At 40.9% G+C, this 24,727-nt stretch overlaps 4 protein-coding genes across 4 annotated transcripts; 2 read left to right on the forward strand and 2 right to left on the reverse strand.

The window, feature by feature from the left end:
• On the reverse strand, positions 1-3,141 carry g6pc3 (glucose-6-phosphatase catalytic subunit 3). Its single transcript, XM_069704677.1, has 6 exons — positions 2,868-3,141; positions 1,878-1,984; positions 1,707-1,797; positions 1,473-1,591; positions 1,117-1,258; positions 1-1,009 (listed from the first exon to the last, which is right to left on the reverse strand). The coding sequence occupies exons 1-6, from the start codon at positions 3,083-3,085 to the stop codon at positions 667-669; spliced, it is 1,020 nt and encodes a 339-aa protein (XP_069560778.1). The 5' UTR covers positions 3,086-3,141; the 3' UTR covers positions 1-666.
• Positions 3,142-3,570: 429 nt separating this feature from the next.
• Positions 3,571-10,487, forward strand: lsm12b (LSM12 homolog b). Its single transcript, XM_069704679.1, has 5 exons — positions 3,571-3,757; positions 6,067-6,200; positions 7,018-7,127; positions 8,204-8,330; positions 9,870-10,487. The coding sequence occupies exons 1-5, from the start codon at positions 3,631-3,633 to the stop codon at positions 9,960-9,962; spliced, it is 591 nt and encodes a 196-aa protein (XP_069560780.1). The 5' UTR covers positions 3,571-3,630; the 3' UTR covers positions 9,963-10,487.
• Positions 10,488-10,578: 91 nt separating this feature from the next.
• Positions 10,579-15,383, forward strand: LOC138624449 (decorin). The gene is given in 3 exon segments (XM_069704676.1): positions 10,579-11,909; positions 11,911-12,027; positions 14,378-15,383. Coding segments are annotated over 3 exon segments (1,104 nt in total). The 5' UTR covers positions 10,579-11,720; the 3' UTR covers positions 15,176-15,383.
• Positions 15,384-15,392: 9 nt separating this feature from the next.
• tmem101 (transmembrane protein 101) lies at positions 15,393-18,805 on the reverse strand. Its single transcript, XM_069704678.1, has 4 exons — positions 18,636-18,805; positions 17,657-17,837; positions 17,377-17,523; positions 15,393-16,754 (listed from the first exon to the last, which is right to left on the reverse strand). Exons 1-4 carry the CDS (start codon positions 18,764-18,766, stop codon positions 16,446-16,448), a joined length of 768 nt encoding a protein of 255 aa, XP_069560779.1. The 5' UTR covers positions 18,767-18,805; the 3' UTR covers positions 15,393-16,445.
• Between the last annotated feature and the right edge of the window lie 5,922 nt (positions 18,806-24,727).

Raw genomic sequence — 24,727 nt, forward strand, 5'->3', positions numbered from 1 at the left:
TGCATGTCAGTCATTTATTTTTATCTTTTATAACATATAAATGTAATGTAATAAGACAAAACACCAGTGTGATGACGGAAAATATTTTCCAACAATTCTGCACAATGTTGACCACTGATACTCACTTTATTAACAATGTTCAAGGCCTCAGACCTTCATTTCTTTCATCTGATTTACACAAATCAGAGTCTGAGGTTTGAAAAATCTTCAATAAAGTGACTGCTGATGATTGACACAGTTTTCTTTCACAACCTTTTGTGTGTTGAAAGCTGGTTCCTGCCCAAATCCTTTTCAAATTAAACATCATGTTTCTTGATCCACAAAATGTCGAAGCTGCTCGTTTCCCACAGAGAATCTTTAGTTCCAAGCTCAGGATTTGGCAAAAAATACTGTTGTATCTACAAAACGTATTATGATTATAGTGCATATACTGCAAATGTGCATCAAAATTCTCTCAAAATCCCACACTTAAGGCCATAAAAAGAAAAAAAAAAAAAAGACCCCTATTAGGTGAATTCTAAGACAAAAAAGTAAGTATTGCCTTCACCCACAAGAGTTACCCTGAAATATATTAAATAGACGTTTGAAATGTTGATAGAAACCTACAGGAAGCCAAAGACCTTGGGAGTGTGAAGGACACCTGTTAACATGTTGAAGAATTCATCTCTAGTCCTTCTTCTTTTTGTGTGTGAAAAGGTGCACGAGCCCAGGCACAAGCACCATGACAATCTGAGGCACCATGACGAATTTGACGAAGAACAGCCCGTAGAAGAGGCCTTGTGGTCGGATCGGGAGCGGCAGACGGTTCACGTGGTACAGTCCCATGGAGGAAATGGCCAGAGACAAAGCCCTGGGAGCCCAAGGCAGGGACCAGCCGCCGGGCTTCCAGTACTGGGCCAGCCCCAAACCCAGAAGGGCCCCGCAGTCCCGGGTCAGAGAGGAGAACGGGGCCGTGTCCAAACGAATCCACTCCGCACGGCTGCACCACTTCTTAGCCAAAGTAATAGACCTGTTTAACAAGCAGAATAGGTTCGGGACAGCTTTCTTCACGTCACAGAGATTGTTATGCACCGAGCAGACACACTAACACAAGATTAATGCTGCAGAGACACTCACCAGGAGAGGTCCATTCCCAGCTGCTGTAATCCAGCATGGAGCAGCAGAGCACTAAGCAGCAGGCCCATGCTGAGGCTAAAGAAGAACAGCAGGGGGCGACCTTCAGGTACTCTGCGGCTCAGAATAATCCCCAGAAGGAAACCTGACAAGAACAAGTCAAGTATGATCTTGAATCTCCACAAATAATCACATTACGGCTACAGTAGGAAAATGCTGCAAAGCAATGAGTCTTTATGATTTATATCATTTTTGCAAGTACTTGTCATTTAAAATAATATACACAGAGAGAGGGGATTTTAATCCACCAGCCTATCCATGCGCCGTGTTTCAGCTTGTTCCTGATCCTGTATTCAGACCTGTAATGGAGCCGGCAACCACCTGGTGAGGGAAGTGGGCGAGGATAAAGATCCTGGAGATTCCAACCGCAACCAGCATCACCACGTAGAACAGGTAGGGAGCCGCCGATAACACCACGCTGAAGGCACAGAGATAATACTGTCCATAGATAATTCTCATATCTTCTGGTTTTTGTGCATTTCTGAAGCAAAAACTGCATCTTTTTTTGGTGTTATTATGTCAGAGGGGCTTACCTGTGAGTACGGGAGTACAGAAATGACCCCAGCGAGGTCACCACCACCCACCAGGCTGCTGCCGTCACCATCGCATGTCCCGACGGACTGCCTGAGAGACAGACGAGCGTGCTTTAAGTTGACTTTCTGTGACTCAGACATATGTATTACTTTCCTCTGAGGGCTTTTCACCTGGGCCGGTTTCACATGTGGAAGAAAACTGGTGAACTTGTGGCTGCTTGTTGACAAACAGACGTGATTCACCGATCCACCAGAAGGGTCTTTCTCCAAACAGCATCCTGGGAACAAAATGATTCACATCAAATCAAATAAAGACATTTACAATCACAGTAATGGGACTTTATGTACTGTTTATATTTTGGATATTAAAATATTTTTTGAGTGTTTGTCCCATAACATTGTTTGTCCAATAATCATGTAATAAATCCCTCCCCACTTTCTACTACCGTGTCCTTAAACCTGTTTCTTTTTCCATTCTTTCAGCTCAAGTCCAACATTTTCCTTAGTTACAAACCTCAAATTGATCCGATTTCCTTCTTACTATCAGCAGCCTTGATTCCATCTACTCCCACATGTCTTTAAAAATAAAAAAAAATAATGCTTTAGGTTGTTAAGATCCTTAATATCATTAAGAATTAAAGTTATAAATCAGAGGCTACAATTTTTTTTTGAAATATTTCAACCAAAAATATCTACACTACTTTTAAAAGCAAGCATTTCATTGAGGATCTCTAAGTTGTATATATTCTGTATCCATTGTAGACTATTAATAAAACAGTTGTGGTATTGCATTGTGTGCAGATATTGTTTTACCATTTATTAACACATCCATTATTGGGTTGGGCATGTGACTATCGTCTTTGAATATTATTGTCATGTCAAATATGAACCATTTTCCTCTCCGACTCTCATTTTCTGATCATATTCAGCCAATCCCCCGCTCCACCGAGCTGATAAAAGGTTCCGCCCGGTGTCCGTTTCACCTCGGACAGCACATAGAGGTGAACGCCATCGCTGTCCCGGAAGCAACGCCGTCCACGCAATAACCTACCCACACTGCATCTAGTTTTTTTTTTTTTTTTTTAAATTGTAAACACTAAATAAACTAGAAAAACGTACCTTTTTTTTTAAATTTTATTTTAATTTATTTTTTAGCCTTACCATTTAAACACCAGGTTTAACCACTCCGATATAGCCGCGACCCAAAGCACTGCGACTCCAGCTCGTTTGCTGATGAAATAAGCGAAAGGAAAGAGGAGGAGGAAAGCAGCTTTAGGATCTCCGACGTGAGTGACAATAAGCCACGTCTTTTCTTGGCTCGCCGTCTTCTGCTGAAGACTTTCTGCCATCCAGATACCCTGGGTATGAACCGCCTCCATCTCTTCGTCCTCTCCCGAAACCTGGGCGTGTAAATAATTAAAAAAAAAAAAAAAAAAAGTCAAAACCTTTTGATACGTCTTGATACAGAAACGCCCGCAGTACCGTTGTAGTCCAGCAGGGGGCGCGCCACTTCGACTCGGTTGAATATGGCGACAAAAAGCCTCGCGTGTTTATGAGTATTAAATGAACAATTAAATTATATATTTATGGTTAATCTATAATCTGGCCCCCGGGTTAATTTAACGCCACAAAGTCCCGGTTAAATAGATTAAAAACAGACGAGCGTCATTCGCCGTCGTCAGAGGAAACGAACGTAACCGAACGTAACCGGACGTAAACGAACGTGACCGAACGTAAACGAACGTAACCGAACGTAAACGAACGTAACCGAACGTAAACGAACGTAACCGAACGTAACCACCCGACGTCCCCCCGCCCCCTTTTTTTTTTTTTTGTTGTTGGCCACGCCCAGGTTTCCGTCGTCATACGACATCGCGTCGCTTTTACGTCAGGCAGAGGCGCTCCGGTTTCCCTGGCGGAGAAGATGGCGGCTCCGGGACCGGGGGAGTATTTCAGCGTCGGGAGCCATGTCTCTTGCCTCACCTGCTTGGGCCAACGTCTGCAAGGAGAAGTGGTCGCGTTCGACTACCAGTCCAAGATGTTGACTCTGAGTATCCTTTGCGTGTTCGGGGCCGCGGATCGGCCCGCCGGCCTGCCCGGCTGCCAGGGCCTGGAGGGTAACCGAAAAGATGTCAAATAGTGATCCGCGCAGGCGTAATTGGTGCCGAGCGGCGAGTTAAATATCTTTGTCCCGTTTATGAAGTGTTTTCACCGAGATAGTCGCCCCCTCTCCGTCACCTCCGTCTTTTCGGGGGACCCCTTCTTCTTTTTTTTTTTTTTTTTTTTTTTTTTCTGCCGATGCGGCCTGGACGTTTTAACGGCTGGGAGGTGCGTTGTGTTCCCGATCCGCTCCGTTTGTATTTGCCGGACCTCAACATGGATCACTATCTGGCAACGACTCTCTCCCCCCCTACCCCCCGTCCTCCTCCTCCTCCTCCTCCTCCATCATGGCTGTGTGCAAACCAGCCGTTTGCTAGTTTTAGCGTGCTAACGGATACTCTGGCCCCGGCACACGTTCCGCTTCCTCGCAGATTTAACGTAGAGACGCTGACGGTTATTTTTTTTTTTTTCCTCTAAAAGTCGTGAAGGAGGAGCCCCGGAGTGTCCTTCTCCTCCTCCTCCTCCTTCCTCCTCCTTCCTCCGCGATGAACAGTTTCGAGTTGCTGTTAGCTCGGCTAGCGTGCTAAGTTTCGGGTCGACCCCACACGGCCGCTACCTGCTTAGCTCCGTTAGCATCGTTAGCATTCTCGATCTGATCAGCTGAGCTTCCTCTTGTCTCCTTTTTTATTTATTTATTTATTTATTTTATTTTATTTTGTCTCTAATCTGACGACGCTGTAAATTTCTCGGCGTGGAAAATGTGCCACGAAAATCCGGTTCGGTGTATGTGGTGGTGGAGGAGGAGGTGGAGGAGGTGGTGGTGGAGGTGTATAACGTTAGCAGGCTTGGCCATCATGCCTACACCCATTCATCGGAGCGTGTGCGTGTGAATTCATTCAGATTACTAACGTGACTATTTCACGTCTTGGTCGATTTAAGACGCGAGTTAACATCAGATGAATGAAGACATCACAACCAGGAGTGGGTTTTATTTTTATTTTTCTCCTCCTTCTTCTTCCTCTTTCTCTCCAGTTTTCAGGCCTTTTTATGGGTTTGGTTTGTTTTAACGTTGTGACAGTTTAATTTAAAAAAAAAAAAAAAAAAGCAACCCGAGTCTGGCAGTAAACTAGGAAAAGAAAGAAAAAGGAGATGCACCCGAGAGGGAAACATCACCGTATTGTGCCAACAGGAGTAAATAGAAAAGAAAAGAAACGCGTGTCATCCATATGTGTAAGAAATATCATGTTTTGTTTTTTTTATCTTCTGATATTTCGTATGAAAGAGACGGGAAATAAAATGATGTAGGGTTTAGGATTTAGGATTTTGTCCCAGGTGTGGAAATATCATTAATTGCGCACAATCTTGGGCAGAAATGTATTTTCTTGACCATCAGGGCCGTAATGAGATTTCTTGGCACATTTCTGTCCTCCCATAAATTCCCACGCTGGACTTTTCCTTTTGTACGTTACACTCGAAAGGTTTACGCGCCTTTTTTTTTTTTTTTTTTAAACATGTAGGTCAAGTTTTCAGGTCCCGCCATCGTTGTCGTGTCTGACTTGAGTCTTTTTGGACCACCGAGCCTCATTTTTTTTTAAACGCGCTGCACTGAAGACCGTTTCGATAAAGAAGCCTGATGTGCGTTACAACCAAACTTGACCAGTCTAACAAGTCGTTCCTGTACTGCTGACGGGGAACGTGTGCCGGTTGTGTCGAGGCCGTTTACCGTCAGTGTTTTTGCTTTCGGTTTGTTTCTCTTTGCCGTTTCACAATTTTTGCATTTTTTTTTTGTATTATTATTTATTTCTTAAATATTCAATCCATGGAAGTTAAAGTAGGATTTCACCTGTTACCAGTGTGCTTTAAAATCAAGAAAGCAAAGTTTAATTTGATAAAACGCTCTTTGTACAATAAGTTAGAATTTACTAAGGTAAAGGGGGGAAAAAACACAACACTTGTTTTAGTGGAGTTTTCAGCAACGGAAGTCATTCACAATGACAGAAAGGGAACGCTTGCTTTGCGGCTCTATAAGCTCTTTATGTTTTCCCAGGCCTCCATTCATTCATTCCCCTACGGTTACTATAGGTGGCAGCAGTGCCTTTGGTATTCACATGCTGTGACTGGCACTACCTCCCACTGCCAGCAGTGTGGACAGCCACTGTCCTCCGTATCATAAGCCCCTCTGTGCCGTCCCGACCGCCGGCGTTCAGGTCAGATGTCAGTTGTCGTGACGTTGTTTGCCTTAACTCCAGTTCCTCCGAAGAATGTGCTTCCTCCAGCGGTAAGCCAAACCTCAACGACGTCATCCTGATCAACTTAGCCTATGTTTCTGATGTGGACATAATAAATGACCGCACCGAGACTCCACCCCCACTAGCATCACTGAATGTTAGCAAGGTAAGTCGATCATCTTTGGTTTCCTGTGTTTCACCTGTTTGTGTGCGCCTCGATTTACAACAACTGCGACAGGAATTATTCATTTTAGTGTCTGACGGATGAAAACGTCGTGAGAGATGTGGCGCAGAGAAATCTTAACTTGCACAAGTTTCTAAGCCGGCCTCGATCCTCTTCTCACAGGCAGCCTGACCTCACAGAGCATTAAAGCTACCGGTGCATTCAAGGTCAACGACAAAGTTAAACAAAGAAAGATGTCCAAGTGTCTAACCAACCAGTATTGCTCCAACGAGAACCTCAAATCCAGAACTTTAAACCTCTGTGTCCCAGTGACTGACCACGTGAATGACCTGGATCACCTAAAATGCCCCCCCCCCTCCGAAAATAATTGTCCATTTATCGATGGATTTCTGGTGAACCGAGGACAGCAGAGGATTTGCCGTTCGGGCAGTAAAGCTGCATTTTGAAGAGGCTGTGAAATGGGGCCGGCCCCAGTCAACCTGTGGTTGACATATTTAGTCTGGAAATACAGACTTCTGAGGATCCGGCAGCTGAACTGGGACACGGCGGCAAAAGAAATTAAAAAAAAAAAAAAAGTCAAATGTTTTTCTTTTTATTAATTTAAAAAAAATAAACTAAGTGTAAACTGAACCCTGTGATTTAGCCAGGAATGTGTTAAGTATGTTTTAATACTGGAATGATGGCTCTTTTTTTGGAATGCAGTAAAAATAAATTCATTTCTGGTTCAAAGCAAATATTTGCTGTTAAACTTGTCTTTTTTTCTTTCTTTTTTTTTTTTGTTCTGTTCAAATCCTCCCAGCTTGCCAATCGAGCACGGACAGAAAAGGAGGACAAGCTGTCCCAAGCCTATGCAATCAGTGCTGGGGTTTCTGTGGAGGGCCAACAGCTATTCCAGACTATTCACAAAACGTAAGAGCTTCACGACGCTGATCAGATCGGCTGTGTTGACCTGATCAGAGGTTTCACTGCATCATGTGTGTTTCAGACAATTCGGCATTGTTGTTCAAGTATTTCATAGCATCAAATCAATGGCTTACCTCGCTTTTTTTTTTTTCTAAGATCCTCACGATGCAATCCAAAACGGCTTGTAGACGTCTGACCTGATCACACCGCGCACACATTTAGTGTCAGACCAGAAGGTGTTCAGACGGAGACGGAAATAGACGCAGAAATATCTCGACCTGATATGTAGAATACAGTTAATCTGGACTCTTGTTTGTGTCACGCAGAGAGGAAATGATGCCACCGTAACATTTACAAATGAACCTCACTCACAAATGGCAGATACATTTGCCTGGGCCCGTTCACCAGCTTATTTTTCAATATAACATTAAAAGAAAACTGATAAAAAAAAAAAAAAATTGTTCCTCATGTCCCCTGCGACAGTCTGTACAAATCAAAAGCACTTTGTATTAATTTTCAATCTTACATTAATTATGTAACGTTTTTGATGGTATCAGATTTGGGTGTCGGATATCTGATCCGGGCCTGTTTTAACCCTCTCCGACGCCTGTTTGGGTCTTTTCCTGCTTTGTGGCACAAATGCAACTAAAGTCAAGAATCACGCCAGGATTTAATGAATCCAGCCTCTTTTTAAGGAGATAATTATAATCTTTCTTCCTGCTCACACAGTGTCTGTTTAATCAGATGTCTCTGGGTGATGGAAAAAAAAAAAAAAAAGTGTACCACGTGTCTAAAATGTGGAAGATAAAAATGCCTCCAAAGAATTAAAAGAATTACAATTAAATTAATTTTGTTATTGTTCCTTTTGTCTATTGTTCCATCTGGTTTCACACCCCACATGACCGATGTCCTGATTGCTTAAATTAATAGGTTTGAATTGTTTTACCCGAGAAGCGGAGAGATAAACGTCATGAAAACCAGTGTGAGAATCTTTAGTTTCGCCAACATAAAAAAAAAAACAACAACAAAAAAAACCCTCCTTTTCGAGCAGCAGATAAGAGGATGATTACTTTTCTTTGCAGCATCAAAGACTGTAAATGGCAGGAGAAGAACATTATTGTGATGGACGACGTCGTAATCTCACCGCCTTACCAGGTCGAGAACTGCAAAGGCAAAGAGGGAAGCGCTTTAAGTCATGTACGCAAAATAGTAAGTATGCTTTTTATCTCTACAATATGTTTCTAACAAGAGATGTGATCTGTAACTATTAGATAATTATCAATTAGTTTGTAGATTTTGATCTTTTAGCTCGTTTCTTTTGTGCGTGTGTGTCTCCACACATGCATCCAAGTCTAGATTCAATTTAATAAGTCTTTAAATCCGTTGACCTCTGTGACGTCACGTTTCCATGACGATGGTCACATAGATAACATTCAACAAAGACGTTTTGGAAGCTGGCGGTAAACGCAGATAATACACGATCCTCTCTCCTGAAATCCTCCCCTCTTCCATGTTTTTGATCTTTTATTTTGGTTGCTCTCCGTTTAACTGGTCTCAGTAAAAGACTTTACTATCAGCAAAACTTTAAAACGGTCCACTAATGAGATTCTTTAATTGCTTAAGTTGAGTCCTTTAACTCCCCAAACAGAATCTACTTATTAATACATTCAAGCCAAGAAAGAAATCTGATAAATCTCAACAGTGGTTGCAGAGAGCAAAACATTGCCGATGTTCTGGGTCATTAGTGCAGCTTTCACCAACTTTAGACACGTTTCCCTGATTAGACTTTGTTTTCTGGGCTCTGCGAGCGTAAATTCCTCAAGCTCCGGTTATTAAACCCTCTCTTGGAGCGAGGCTACTTGTACCGTTTCCAACGCTCTCCACAACCAGACCAGCACGGTGCTGAGAAGCGCCAGCCGGCCATGTTTCCCACTCATTTCGGCAGCGAATGCTGCTCAAGCCATTTTGAGCCTGAACGTGTACCATGAAAAGATGAAAGTACAGTTTATCTCCGCATCTGCTGCAGTTGGATTATTATCGACTTCGGCATCTCATTTCATTTCAACGGGGTTTCTATGTTCTTGTCGCAAAGACCAATTTGGTACATAGAGTTGAACATCATGTGATTCCCAGTATAGATCTGCCTCGCATCGACCAGAGCTATGAGGTCTAACCAGGGTAACCGTGCAGAACTGAGTGTACAAGGCTGCAAAAAGCATGAAGCAGCATGTCCAAGCCAAAGTCCCTGAAACTGTCCCTCAGTTCCTCGGGAAAGTTCCTGCGGTGAAAACATGGCTTTAGACTGTTTACATCCAACCCGTCCGTGGAGCCTTCTCGTTTTTCAGCGATTGGAAATTACAGTTTTAATTGGATAAAATCCCAAAACAGAAAATGTTGTAATGTGCTTTTTAGAAAGAAAAAAAAAGTTGTGCGTATTAATGTTGAGGGTTTTTGCTCGAAAACAAACTAGTTCGTTCAGCATTTCTTTATAAAGTAGCCGAGTTAATACCTGCATTTTATATATCATCATTTGATGTTTGAACCAAGATAATATCGTGAAGATAGACGATGAAGCAGACTATCCGAGAAAAAAAAAAAAAAAACTCAGATCAGGTGGTACATCACGAAGCCCCGAGTACTTCCTGTTTACGTTCAGGTGTTTTACAGCTGTTTTTATTTTATTTTTTTTAAATTTTCTCAGAATTGTCATCCACATCGTCCATCAATATTTTTTTGCTTCCCCTGCAGGTTGAGAAACATTTTAGAGACGTGGAAAGTCAGAAGTCCATGCAACGTTCACAAGCACAGCAAACACAGAAGGACTCCACTTTATCTTCTTGAGTTGGCAGTGTGGGTCGGCCGGGGAAGGCGACGCGGGTGGTTCTGTTCCCACTGCCAGACTAAGTCGGCATTCCTTGTCCTCAGTCTGAGACCACAAGGAGGAGCGCTGAGGGCCCTGGATCATGAAGATCAAAATACCATTTAAATGAAAAAGACAAAAAAGAAAGAGGAAAGATTAAATCTTAAATTAGACTTTATAAAGAATAATTTAAACATGAACCATAAAGCAACCATAGTTTCCTTAACTAACTTGTCTCATTCTGCCCCCACTCCTCCCCTCCTGTCCCTGAAGCCTTTTTCTTTTTCCGCCCTCCTTCCTTTGCCTTCATTTCCATTTCAAAAAAAGAGAAAACTAGAGCAGTCAGAAAGGCTTGTTAGCTTTATTTTCTGTCATTGTTTCCTTTTTTTTGCTGTATCCATGTTCTACTGTCTGTATTTTCTGTATTTTAAAACAAAATGTGACTTGAAATGCCACACTTTAAAGGACATTTTCTAAAATAAAAGTAACAAAAATTCTGACTGTAATACTGTAATTTTCAACAACTTTTTGAGACGCCCCGTGAAGAATGATTTTATTTACAGCCCGTGCGATCGCTTTCCTGGTTTCACCTCCAGATAATCGGAATCACTGAAATTATTTTATCAAGCGTGAGACGTGTTCGAGGGGAAAACATTTGTCCCGAACTGTCCTCCGGGTTGCCGGCGTTTTCCATCAGATCAGGTTGCTACGGGCAACGCTCGGGTTTCTTTTTCGCTACTGGACTTGGCATTCTTGTAATCTGTGTAATTACAGGCAACTGACGCCATGACCATTTCAAATTCAATATTCAAATGTTTGAAGTTTCTCTTAATGCTGCTCGATGAGATTTGCTCCCGTCCTCCGGGAGCACTTGTCAAGTCAATCAGCGGTGTGAAATCTTTAAAATGGGCCACTTTATTATCCGGTGGAAGCCGAAGTTGTGTGGAAAATACTTCGAGTAGTGATTTATGTTCTTTTTTTTTTTTTTTAATGATTTATGAGTGGAATTGCAGCTAAATTTCAGGTAGGCCGGTGTGGATTGACGGTTGTTGATTGTTGACTGCTAACTCGTGATTGTCTTAAGAGTTGCATTGTGAGCGGTATTTACTTTTTGAGAAGCTTGTACCAGAGGTTTTGACATTTTTGAATGATTAATCAACGATCAGAATTATGTCAAAGCAGTATTTATTTTTGCTGAATCATCATTGGAGCTGCAAAAATAATAATCCTGGGATTTTCCACGTTGTGTTTGATGAATCCGTGAATACTGTTGGTTTTTGTAAAGAATTTACAAAATACACCAAATTTAACTTTCAAAAGACCTACACGTATGATCTTACTTGGTACCGGATCATCTTTCCCATAAATTGGCAACGAGTACATTCCTTTCCAAAGATTTAATTATGAAAAAACCTTTTTGCCATGAAAAGCAGACATAACAGGATAAACTAGCTGCTATCAAAACACAACAGTTAATATATCTATATACAGTAGCAGATGGAAATCCTTATTTTAGGAAAGACTCTCAAAACAGAGCAGGTTTTCTCCCCGGATACGGTTATGTTATGGGATCATCTATTTAAGCCCGTAATCCCTCTCTAATCAGGAATATTCAGTGTACGCTCATAGACAATTTGCTGAAATGACATAGTTATTGTGTCGTTACAAAAGATGCTGTTGTGTCTGAGGAGGGTGAACATGCCTTTTAGCAGGAGTGAACACACTTTGGTCCAAACCAGATGTCTCCCGGTGGCGGCGCAGCGCTGGGCGTGATGCCTCTGCTGACTCAGCTGCCTCTCCTCCTGAACACGGCGGTGGGCTTCAGGCTGTGTCCCGGCAACTGTCTCTGCTACGAGTCCTCGGACTCGGTGGACTGCAGGTCTCGCGGGCTGGTCCAGGTCCCTGCCGTCGTCCCGCACGACGCCTGGCTTGCTGGACGTGAGCGGCAGCAAGATGACGGAGGTGCGCACCGGGTCCTTCACGGGGCTCTGGTCTCTCAGGATCCTCCTGATGTCCAACAGCAGCATCCGCACTCTGCAGCCACAGGTACCAACACAACAGCTGTCTAATGGTGCATGTGCTGTGTTTAAAGGACAATTTAGATCCTTCAGTGAACGTGACAATAAACAGTGAACGTGACAATGAATAGTATTCAGACCCCTTTAAATTTTTCACTCTTTGTTTCATTGCAGCCATTTGCTAAAATCAAAAAAGTTCATTTTATTTCTCATTAATGTACACTCAGCACCCCATCTTGACAGAAAAAAACAGAAATGTAGAAATTTGTGCAAATTTATTAAAAAAGAAAAACTGAAATATCACATGGTCATAAGTATTCAGACCCTTTGCTCAGTATTGAGTAGAAGCACCCTTTTGAGCTCGTACAGCCATGAGTCTTCTTGGGAATGATGCAACAAGCTTTTCACACCTGGATTTGGGGATCCTCTGCCATTCTTCCTTGCAGATCCTCTCCAGTTCCGTCAGGTTGGATGGTGAACGTTGGTGGACAGCCATTTTCAGGTCTCTCCAGAGATGCTCCATTGGGTTTAGGTCAGGGCTCTGGCTGGGCCAGTCAAGAATGGTCACAGAGTTGTTCCGAAGCCACTCCTTTGTTATTTTAGCTGTGTGCTTAGGGTCATTGTCTTGTTGGAAGGTGAACCTTCGGCCCAGTCTGAGGTCCAGAGCACTCTGGAAGAGGTTTTCTTCCAGGATATCTCTGTACTTGGCCGCATTCATCTTTTCTTCAATTGCAACCGGTCGTCCTGTCCCTGCAGCTGAAAAACACCCCCATAGCATGATGCTGCCACCACCATGTTTCACTGTTGGGATTGTATTGGGCAGGTGATGAGCAGTGCCTGGTTTTCTCCACACATACCGCTTAGAATTAACGCCAACAAGTTCAATCTTGGTCTCATCAGACCAGAGAATCTTATTTCTCATAGTCTGGGAGTCCTTCATGTGTTTTTTGGCAAACTCTATGCGGGCTTTCATATGTCTTGCACTGAGGAGAGGCTTCCGTCGGGCCACTCTGCCATAAAGCCCCGACTGGTGGAGGGCTGCAGTGATAGTTGACTTTGTGGAACTTTCTCCCATCTCCCTACTGCATCTCTGGAGCTCAGCCACAGTGATCTTTGGGTTCTTCTTTACCTCTCTCACCAAGGCTCTTCTCCCACGATTGCTCAGTTTGGCTGGACGGCCAGGTCTAGGAAGAGTTCTGGTCGTCCCAAACTTCTTCCATTTAAGGATTATGGAGGCCACTGTGCTCTTAGGAACCTTGAGTGCTGCAGAAATTGTTTTGTAACCTTGGCCAGATCTGTGCCTTGCCACAACTCTGTCTCTGAGCTCCTTGGACAGTTCCTTCGACCTCATGATTCTCATTTGCTCTGACATGCACTGTGAGCTGTAAGGTCTTATATAGATAGGTGTGTGCCTTTCCTAATCAAGTCCAATCAGTTTAATTAAACACAGCTGGACTCCAATGAAGGAGTAGAACCATCTCAAGGAGGATCAGAAGAAATGGACAGCATGTGAGTTAAATATGAGTGTCACAGCAAAGGGTCTGAATACTGATGACCATGTGATATTTCAGTTTTTCTTTTTTAATAAATTTGCACAAATTTCTACATTTCTGTTTTTTTCTGTCAAGATGGGGTGCTGAGTGTACATTAATGAGAAATAAAATGAACTTTTTTGATTTTAGCAAATGGCTGCAATGAAACAAAGAGTGAAACATTTAAAGGGGTCTGAATACTTTCCGTACCCACTGTATATATATATATATTTAGATTGTAATCTCGTTGGTCTTTGTATGAAAATCTTTTTACATTTTACTGTACCAAGTAACCAAACTGGGAAACCAAGGCTACATCGAATGATGATTTTTTTTTTTATCATCAATTAATCTATAGCATTTTTTTTTCTCAATCAAACATAAACCTATAGTCAGTAATTCCTGCATCAGAGCCCTCATCTTCAGATTTTTCTCTTTGTCCAATCAACAATCACAGATTTTCATTTTAATGCTAGAAAAGCAGCAAATTGTCACAACTGAGGAGCTAAAATGAACAAATTGTTGATATTGTTGCATAATAAATGAAGAAATTAATTCATCAATTGCTATAAAAACTGTTGATAATGTGTTTTTTTTCGGGGTTTTTTTCAATTGGCTACTCAATTAATTGCTTCAGCTCAACTGTGCCAATAATGTAGTGGAGTGAAAACTATACGTAATCTGAAATGTTGTAGAATAGAAGTATGATGCAGTAAATAATACCAAAACACAAAGTACGCTCCATTCTTGAGGGAACGTATCAGGTTCCGTCGCTGTCTTTGAAACGGTGATCAGCTGATTTAAAACAGAGCAATGTCTACTTTCTAATCTGCTTGTTGCTTCCAGTCTCTGTCCTCGCTGCAGTTTCTGGAGAGGCTGGACCTGAGCTTTAACCGGCTGCGTCGGCTCCCCGGTGACTTCTCTCGGAGTCTGTCCTCCCTCCGGGAGCTCCGGCTGGACCACAACCGGCTGCAGCGCCTCGACTCCGCCTCGCTGGCAGACTCTGAAGACCTGAGGAAGCTGGACCTCAGCTACAACCGCATCCGGGCGCTGGACGTCGGGGGCTTCAGCAGCCTGTCCCGTCTGAGCCTCCTCAACCTGGAGGCAAACCGGCCGAACGTGCTGCGAGACGGCGTGCCGAGCAGGCAGCAGAGCCTGGAGGTGCTGCCGCTCGGCCGCAACAACGTGTCGGCGATCGGAGCCGAGGCTCCGGCTCCTCTGCGGAGCCCGGCTCTGCTCGGCCTCCGGGGAAACCAGCTGACGCACATCAAGTTCGAGACCTTCCTGCAGCTGCAGACCACCAGCACCAACCTTCAGATGTCCTCCAACCCGTGGACCTGCGACTGCGAGCTGCAGCGCGTCTTCTCCAAGATCCAGCGTGTTCGACACCTGCACGTGGAGGACTACCGGGACGTCGTCTGTCACGACCCCCCCGCCCCCCACACACACCTGGCCGGCGGCTCCCTGGCCTCTCTGGACGGCGGGCTGTGTGTGGTTGAGACGGCCTCGATGTTCGTCGTCACCGTCACCGTGGTGGTCGCTGTGATTTGGACCATCATCAAAGCAGAGCGCAGCAGCAACAACAACAACAACAACAAGAAGCAATCCGTAAGTGATGCAGAGTCTCAGAGTGACGAAAAATGACTAATTCTATTTATAGTCAGCGGTTCTGGGACTAACTTGCGGCCCGGGATCGGATGCTGCTGCAAAATAGCCGGAAGTCAACTGCAATCTATCCTCCACCAATCTATGTTTATTTATCATTCTTTTTGTAGATGTTTTTATTTTTATGGCGAGAACAATAGCAAAAAGAAAGATAAAACGTGCAGAATATCCTTTAGAATACTGAAAACAAGCAAAGTTGACAGCATAAATCATTTATTGATATAGTTTTGCAGTAATCAATCCCAATTATAGGAAGAATTTACATACATCTTAAGTAGCAGGTCTATGATTATCTTCTTAATTGAAAGGCATTGATTACACCTAAATATGAAAATAAAATAAGCCCTTGACTTTTTGCCTTCAGCCAAATGCGTGACAGCAAAACAAAAAATGAGCAATGAAAAAAATTAAAAAATTAAAATTTCCATCACTAGCTAAAATCTACCATGGGTGGGTAACTTTAAATTAAAGTCATTTTAACATTTTCTTTGCGCTGACTCAGCCACATGCACCGTCAAGACTTTATGCCTATTTAATCAGCCCACCCGGTAATTGTGCTTACTTAAACATGCTGCTCCGTTATGGACACAAGAAATCCCTCACATTCAGTTTCATCCCGACCAACACTTCATTTTATGTTGCGTATGTTTGACCTTTATGTAGGTCGTAGCAAAATAATCCGTTTAAACTGCGTTATTCAGTGAAGAGGAAACTCAGGACGATGACAAATTCAGAGATTTGAACAATGTCTTTCAAAAAGCTGTGTTTATCAAATTGAATTAAAACCTTACGTACATTCGTAGGTATTAACAAGTTAAAAGCAACGCGTGTTTATTGCCAAATGGCCAGCGTGGCCCTCCCACGTCATAATCAATACACTGTAAAATACCTTTTATCTGTCAAATATTTAAACCATTTAAGACTTCTTTTTGGAGAAAAAGTTCCCTGTAGATGTAAAATACAAATTGTCAGTGTCATGTTTCAGAGCATAGCAGAAACAAAAATGTAAACATGGATACAAATAAATTATTAAAAAAAAAAATTAAAAAAAGGAAGCTTGTTTTCTCTTTCGGCGCGGACAATCGACGTAGCGCACGTCCGCCCGCCTCCGCTCGGAGCGTTCGGATCCTGAGCGACGGCAGCTTTTGAGTGCGAAGTCGCGCCGTGACCGAACGACCTCGTCGCTTGCGGACACCTCGGTCTGTAAAAGTTGCCTCGGAGAGCGCGGGGGGTGGGGGGCGGGGGGGCTTCAGCCGTCGGTAGCCAGGATCAGCACGGCGCCGAAGATGCCCACGTTGTGGCCTATCAGCTTCATCTGGTTCCAGAACTCCACCTTGCGAGTGTGGTGCCAGTAGCCCACGTTGCCGTCGATGAGCAGGACCACCAGAGGGAGGACGGTGGCCAGGATCTGAGCGGCCAGGCGGATGTAGCAGCCCGAGAGGAAGGCCAGAGCCAGAACCCCGAACAGCACCTCCAGCAGCATCACGGTGATCTCTCCTCCAACGATGTGGTCCACATAGGCCAGCCTGTCCTCTTTGCTGTGTTGCAGGGAGTACACCTAGTGGCGAGAAAGTGGTACTGCGGCATTTAAAATATCCGGGAATCTAACTTTGGTTTGTACTCTATTTGAGCTTGTTAACCTTTAAAGGAAAACTGTGATTTAAATGTTATCGACAGAACTAGAGTGTATAATGCTTTTTTGTTGTTGTGTGTGTCTAACCTACAGTCCACAACCTAAAGATATTCAGTTTATAAAGATGCAAACCTTTACATTTTCTTTTGAACTTTTTGCTTATTAGTTGCAACTAACAATTATTTTCAGTAGTATTGGAATTGTTTTTCTTGATTAAGAATTTTTTTTAAGACTTTGTGTTTTGTGTACAGTTACTAAAGTAAAGATAAATTAACTGTTTTATACTTAAAAATCTCTAGATATACTGAAAAATGATACATCTTGTAAAATGTCTTAGTTTTGTCCAAAGCACAAATATATTCTGGAACCAATCAATGCCTTTAACACTTTATAATCAAATGAAGTGCTAGTTGATATCCTTGAATGATCACTTTCACTTCTGCAGCTGTAGGAACCGTCAGACTAAATCTGGCGGTTCACATTGTAATGTTTAGGTCTCTGTAAAATGCTGCTTTTGGATAGAAATAATCTACAAGTGAGTTTTTACCATGCAGATGAGATAGACTCCCAGAAAAACCTGTCCGGTCGACTGCAGCGATCTGCTGCGAGGTTTCTGACGGTACACTTCCCCGGCGCCGCTGGCCAGAACCATAAAGCCTCCGATGACGGCCAGCGCTCGGGAATACATGCGGACCTGCGGGGAAACGAGGTTTCGGGACGATCTGAGTGACACGAGTCTCCGGTGCGTAAATAAATCCACCGTCAAGACGAGCAGCGGTGAAACCAGATCCAATTTACTGACTGTTGAACCACAGGGTGCCGCTCACCTTCAGCCAGTCCCCGTAATGCACCTGCTGTCCGACGTAGGATGCGTAAGTACTGACGGCCAGCTGGACGGCGGCAGCCATCGCAAACCACCTCCTCTTCACCCCAAACGACATGAAGCTGGCGCAGAGGACCGCGGCCGCCATGTCGACGTACAGGTACGGCACGTGGATGTCTGGTTTCCTGGAGGTGACAAAGAAGCAAGAATGATTGATTCAGTTATTATTTATTATTGTTATATATATATATATATACAAATATTGTCTGTCCTATACTTTATTGATTATTTAAATACAAGCTGTATATAGGAACTGAAATGCACTACTTCTTCTGCATTAACTACTTGAACGTGTTTTGCACGAGTGTTTAATTCTTTATCCAGATTAATCTATAAACTTGTTACGATCACTCATTTAGAAATATATCAACAACAACAAAAAAACGATAATTAAGCGTTGCCACATACAAGCTCACAAAATTCAGCTTTATATCTGAAAAAAAATAATAGTATTAGTAGTAATAATAATAATATTAATAGTATATTTTGTGTGTGTGTGTGTGTGAATCTTCTGTGTGATTTCTTTGTTAGAAAAGTGTAATTAAAGGATAATTCAGAGGGGTGTGGTCGCACGAGCTTCACCAACCCACCGCAGACAGAAACGACACACACCCAGTGAGGTACACGGGACAAACTACAGCCTGCCAGCTGTCCACCTCGAAAATTACAGACCAGACAAAGTGTAACTTGCCATCCTAATTTAAAACAATCCCATATGGCCTGTTTGGTCAGTCCATCAGCTTCTGACGGAGAAGAGATTTATCTCCTCTGTGTAGCAGGAACAACACGTGTCCAACCTTTTAGATAACTATTTTGAATATGAACGACGGTAATTTCCTCCCAAAAAGTTTTGACTCCCCACAATGAAGTAGCCAGCTCGGTAGCTACCGCTTCGTTAGCTGCGTCCATTAAACGCCTCGTACCTCTTCGAGTCCGCGCGTTCAGCAAACAGCATCAACATGCTGAAACAGTTCCAGAATCCGAACCGGGTCAAAATAAACGCGCCGAGCTGGCTTAGAAACCTCAACATCTGCTTCCTACTGGGACCTGCCATGTTTGCTCGGTGTCTTTCCGCCAACGATAAAAAAAAAAAAAAAAACTACACGCAAAAGCGCACTTCCGGGCCGTCGATACCTTCACGTGTCAAAATAAAAGCACGCGCGTCTCTACGCGCTTTATTTTTAAGTCGAACGAAAGCGCCGAGGCTCTTATTTTGATAGAGTTTCCTGTGTCGGTGTAAATACGCCTTCCTATTGGCTGATAACAGCCGAGGGTGTTCTCAAAAAAAGTCATACTATAGCATGTCGTCTAAAATATGACCAAAAAGTCATACTATAGCATGTCGTCTAAAATATGACCAAAAAGTCATACTATAGCATGTCGTCTAAAATATGATAAAAAAAAGTCATACTATAGCATGTCGTCTAAAATATGATAAAAAAAAGTCATACTATAGCATGTCGTCTAAAATATGATAAAAAAAAAGTCATACTATAGCATGTCGTCTAAAATATGATAAAAAAAAGTCATACTATAGCATGTCGTCTAAAATATGACCAAAAAGTCATACTATAGCATGTCGTCTAAAATATGATCAAAAAGTCATACTATAGCATGTCGTCTAAAATATGATAAAAAAAAGTCATACTATAGCATGTCGTCTAAAATATGATAAAAAAGTCATACTATAGCATGTCGTCTAAAATATGACCAAAAAGTCATACTATAGCATGTCTAAAATATGTCCAAAAAGTCATACTATATAAAATATGACCAAAAAGTCATACTATAGCATGTCGTCTAAAATATGACCAAAAAGTCATACTATAGCATGTCGTCTAAAATATGAAAAAAAGTCATACTATAGCATGTCGTCTAAAATATGACCAAAAAGTCATACTATAGCATGTCGTCTAAAATATGACCAAAAAGTCATACTATAGCATGTCGTCTAAAATATGATCAAAAAGTCATACTATAGCATGTCGTCTAAAATATGATCAAAAAGTCATACTATAGCATGTCGTCTAAAATATGACCAAAAAGTCATACTATAGCATGTCGTCTAAAATATGATCAAAAAGTCATACTATAGCATGTCGTCTAAAATATGATAAAAAAGTCATACTATAGCATGTCGTCTAAAATATGACCAAAAAGTCATACTATAGCATGTCGTCTAAAATATGATCAAAAAGTCATACTATAGCATGTCGTCTAAAATATGATCAAAAAGTCATACTATAGCATGTCGTCTAAAATATGATCAAAAAGTCATACTATAGCATGTCGTCTAAAATATGATCAAAAAGTCATACTATAGCATGTCGTCTAAAATATGATCAAAAAGTCATACTATAGCATGTCGTCTAAAATATGATCAAAAAGTCATACTATAGCATGTCGTCTAAAATATGATCAAAAAGTCATACTATAGCATGTCGTCTAAAATATGACCAAAAAGTCATACTATAGCATGTCGTCTAAAATATGACCAAAAAGTCATACTATAGCATGTCGTCTAAAATATGACCAAAAAGTCATACTATAGCATGTCGTCTAAAATATGACCAAAAAGTCATACTATAGCATGTCGTCTAAAATATGACCAAAAAGTCATACTATAGCATGTCGTCTAAAATATGACCAAAAAGTCATACTATAGCATGTCGTCTAAAATATGACCAAAAAGTCATACTATAGCATGTCGTCTAAAATATGATCAAAAAGTCATACTATAGCATGTCGTCTAAAATATGACCAAAAAGTCATACTATAGCATGTCGTCTAAAATATGATCAAAAAGTCATACTATAGCATGTCGTCTAAAATATGATAAAAAAAGTAATATTATTATATCATATTGTGATATTTCCTTCAAATTTCTGATGACATGCTACAAGTATGACTTCCGTTCAAGTTAAGGAAGCTAACACGGTGGTGCAGCTGTCAGAGTTGTTGTCTCTCAGTTGAAAGTTCCTGGGTTCAATTCCCGCCTGCGACCTTCAATATGAATTTCTTATTCCTGCAAAAGTAATTACCAGAAAGTAAAGTTTGTTTCCATAACATGGATGACTAACTTATGCATGTTGTCCGTAATGTAAAACATTACATTCAAGCAATAACATGCAATCCTCCACACTAAGTTCCAGACCCTCTATCGAACCCAGAAGCTCCTGATTGTGAGAAGACAACGTTGGCTGAGAACTTCAACATTTTTGATGACTCGCTTGCATTCTTGTTCTGACTTATATGATTTGTATGACTTTTAAACATGTTAAGGAAGAGAGTTCTACGGTGCGGTGGTTGGTGTTGTTGCCTCCCATTCAGAAGGTTGCAGGTTCGAGACTCTCCAGGGAAAGGATGACATTAACATCCTAGATGAAAAGCCACGGCGAGGGCAAGAATTGAACCTGGAACCTTCTGACTGGGAGGCAACAACATTAACCACTGCACCACCGTGCTTTCTTCAAGAAAATGTTTAAAAGTCATATAAGTAATATAAGTCAGACAAACATGCAATAGAGGCAGCACAACTTTGCAGTTGCTAGCGTTGTCATCTCACAGTCAGGAAGTACTGGGTTCGATCAGGGGCTTGGAACTCTGTCTGTGGAGGATTGCATGTTCTTGCTTGGAGTGTGACTTTGTCACAATTACGACTACATGATGTTTGTTTTACATCATGGACTATATGCATGATAACATGCATAAGATAGTCATCCATATTATGGATGACATATTTTAATTTACTTATTACCTATGCAGGAACATGCAAATTCCACATAGAAAGTCCCAGGCGGGGATCGAACCACGGACCTTTAGACTGTAAGACGACAACGCTGACAACTGCACTGTTGTGTTGCCTGAAATAATTTAAACGGAAGTCATATTTATAGCATGTCATCTGAAATATGATCAACAAGTCATGTCGTCTGAAATATGATCAAAAAGTCATACTATAGCATGTCGTCTAAAATATGATCAAAAAGTCATACTATAGCATGTCGTCTAAAATATGACCAAAAAGTCATACTATAGCATGTCGTCTAAAATATGACCAAAAAGTCATACTATAGCATGTCGTCTAAAATATGAAAATATGATCAAAAAGTCATACTATAGCATGTCGTCTATGAAATATGATCAAAAAGTCATACTATAGCATGTCGTCTAAAATATGATCAAAAAGTCATACTATAGCATGTCGTCTAAAATATGATCAAAAAGTCATACTATAGCATGTCGTCTAAAATATGATAAAAAAGTCATACTATAGCATGTCGTCTAAAATATGATCAAAAAGTCATACTATAGCATGTCGTCTAAAATATGATCAAAAAGTCATACTATAGCATGTCGTCTAAAATATGATCAAAAAGTCATACTATAGCATGTCGTCTAAAATATGATCAAAAAGTCATACTATAGCATGTCGTCTAAAATATGATCAAAAAGTCATACTATAGCATGTCGTCTAAAATATGATCAAAAAGTCATACTATAGCATGTCGTCTAAAATATGTCGTCTAAAAAAAAAAGTCATACTATAGCATGTCGTCTAAAATATGATCAAAAAGTCATACTATAGCATGTCGTCTAAAATATGATCAAAAAGTCATACTATAGCATGTCGTCTAAAATATGATCAAAAAGTCATACTATAGCATGTCGTCCTAAAATATGATCAAAAAGTCATACTATAGCATGTCGTCTAAAATATGAAAGTCAAAAAATAATATATAGTCATACATGTCGTCTAAAATATGATCAAAAAGTCATACTATAGCATGTCGTCTAAAATATGATCAAAAAGTCATACTATAGCATGTCGTCTAAAATATGATCAAAAAGTCATACTATAGCATGTCGTCTAAAATATGATCAAAAAGTCATACTATAGCATGTCGTCCAAAATATGATCAAAAAAATATGACCAAAAAGTCATACTATAGCATGTCGTCTAAAATATGATCAAAAAGTCATACTATAGCATGTCGTCTAAAATATGATCAAAAAGTCATACTATAGCATGTCGTCTAAAAATATGTCATACTATAGCATGTCGTCCAAAAAGTCATACTATAGCATGTCGTCCAAAATATGATCAAAAAGTCATACTATAGCATGTCGTAAAATATGACCAAAAAGTCATACTATAGCATGTCGTCTAAAATATGATCAAAAAGTCATACTATAGCATGTCGTCTAAAATATGACCAAAAAGTCATATGTCGTCTAAAATATATAGCATGTCGTCTAAAATATGATCAAAAAGTCATACTATAGCATGTCGTCTAAAATATGATCAAAAAGTCATACTATAGCATGTCGTCTAAAATATGATCAAAAAGTCATACTATAGCATGTCGTCTAAAATATGATCAAAAAGTCATACTATAGCATGTCGTCTAAAATATGATCAAAAAGTCATACTATAGCATGTCGTCTAAAATATGATCAAAAAGTCATACTATAGCATGTCGTCTAAAATATGATCAAAAAGTCATACTATAGCATGTCGTCTAAAATATGATCAAAAAGTCATACTATAGCATGTCGTCTAAAATATGATCAAAAAGTCATACTATAGCATGTCGTCTAAAATATGATCAAAAAGTCATACTATAGCATGTCGTCTAAAATATGACCAAAAAGTCATACTATAGCAGTCATAAAATATGATCAAAAAGTCATACTATAGCATGTCGTCTAAAATATAATCAAAAAGTCATACTATAGCATGTCGTCTAAAATATGATCAAAAAGTCATACTATAGCATGTCGTCTAAAATATGACAAAAAAAGTCAGACTATAGCATGATATTTCCTTCAAATTTCTGACGACATGCTATAAGTATGACTTCCGTTCAAGTTATGGAAGCTAACACAGTGGTGCAGCTGTCAGAGTTGTTGTCTCTCAGTTGGAAGGTACCGGGTTCGATTCCCGTCTATAACTTTCAACATGAATTCCTTATTCCTTCAAAACCAATGACCAGAAAGTAAAGTTTGTTGTCAATAATAAGGATGACTAACTTATGCATGTTGTCCATAACGTAAAACATTACATTCAAGGAAGAACATGCAATCCTCCACACTAAGTTCCAGACCCGCTATCGAACCCAGAAGCTCCTGATTGTGAGATGACAACACTGGCTTGGAACTTCAACAGTTTTGATAACTCAATTGCATGCTTGTCTGACTTATATGACTTATATAACTTTTAAACATGTTAAGGAAGAGCAATCTATGGTGCAGTGGTTGGTGTTGTTGCCTCCCATTCAGAAGGTTCCAGGTTCAAGACTCGCCGGGAAAGGATGACATTAACATCCTGGATGAAATCCATGTCAAGGGCAAGAATTGAACCTGGAACCTTCTGACTGGGAGGCAACAACACTAACCACTTCACCACCGTGCTTTCTTCAAAAAAATGTTTAAAAGTCATATAAGTAATATAAGTCAGACAAACATGCAATAGAGGCAGCACAACTTTGCAGTTGCTAGCGTTGTCATCTCACAGTCAGGAAGTACTGGGTTCGATCAGGGGCTTGGAACTCTGTCTGTGGAGGATTGCATGTTCTTGCTTGGAGTGTGACTTTGTCACAATTACGACTACATGATGTTTGTTTTACATCATGGACTATATGCATGATAACATGCATAAGATAGTCATCCATATTATGGATGACATATTTTAATTTACTTATTACCTATGCAGGAACATGCAAATTCCACATAGAAAGTCCCAGGCGGGGATCGAACCACGGACCTTTAGACTGTAAGACGACAACGCTGACAACTGCACTGTTGTGTTGCCTGAAATAATTTAAACGGAAGTCATATTTATAGCATGTCGTCTAAATATGATCAAAAAGTCATACTATAGCATGTCGTCTCAAAAATATGATCAAAAAGTCATACTATAGCATGTCGTCTAAAATATGATCAAAAAGTCATACTATAGCATGTCGTCTAAAATATGACCAAAAAGTCATACTATAGCATGTCGTCTAAAATA

The sequence above is a fragment of the Brachyistius frenatus genome, unplaced genomic scaffold (genome assembly GCF_029030835.1).
Source record: "Brachyistius frenatus isolate BFR_SWC_R1_liver_20210118 unplaced genomic scaffold, ASM2903083v1 Contig_51, whole genome shotgun sequence".
Taxonomy (NCBI): domain Eukaryota; kingdom Metazoa; phylum Chordata; class Actinopteri; family Embiotocidae; genus Brachyistius; species Brachyistius frenatus.

What these genes read in the sequence shown, in the direction of transcription:
- tmem101 (XM_069704678.1), bottom strand. Translation starts at nt 18,766, where the DNA reads ATGGCAGGTCCCAGTAGGAAGCAGATGTTGAGGTTTCTAAGCCAGCTC. An exon ending in GAACGCGCGGACTCGAAGAG is followed by an intron (nt 17,838 to 18,635) that starts GTACGAGGCGTT and finishes TGTCACCTCCAG; the next exon opens with GAAACCAGACATCCACGTGC. An exon ending in ATTACGGGGACTGGCTGAAG is followed by an intron (nt 17,524 to 17,656) that starts GTGAGCGGCACC and finishes GTTTCCCCGCAG; the next exon opens with GTCCGCATGTATTCCCGAGC.
- lsm12b (XM_069704679.1), top strand. Translation starts at nt 3,631, where the DNA reads ATGGCGGCTCCGGGACCGGGGGAGTATTTCAGCGTCGGGAGCCATGTC. An exon ending in GTCCAAGATGTTGACTCTGA is followed by an intron (nt 3,758 to 6,066) that starts GTATCCTTTGCG and finishes GTTCCTCCGAAG; the next exon opens with AATGTGCTTCCTCCAGCGGT. An exon ending in TAAGTCATGTACGCAAAATA is followed by an intron (nt 8,331 to 9,869) that starts GTAAGTATGCTT and finishes CTTCCCCTGCAG; the next exon opens with GTTGAGAAACATTTTAGAGA.
- g6pc3 (XM_069704677.1), bottom strand. Translation starts at nt 3,085, where the DNA reads ATGGAGGCGGTTCATACCCAGGGTATCTGGATGGCAGAAAGTCTTCAG. An exon ending in CACATGTGAAACCGGCCCAG is followed by an intron (nt 1,798 to 1,877) that starts GTGAAAAGCCCT and finishes TCTGTCTCTCAG; the next exon opens with GCAGTCCGTCGGGACATGCG. An exon ending in GGTTGCCGGCTCCATTACAG is followed by an intron (nt 1,259 to 1,472) that starts GTCTGAATACAG and finishes TGTTCTTGTCAG; the next exon opens with GTTTCCTTCTGGGGATTATT.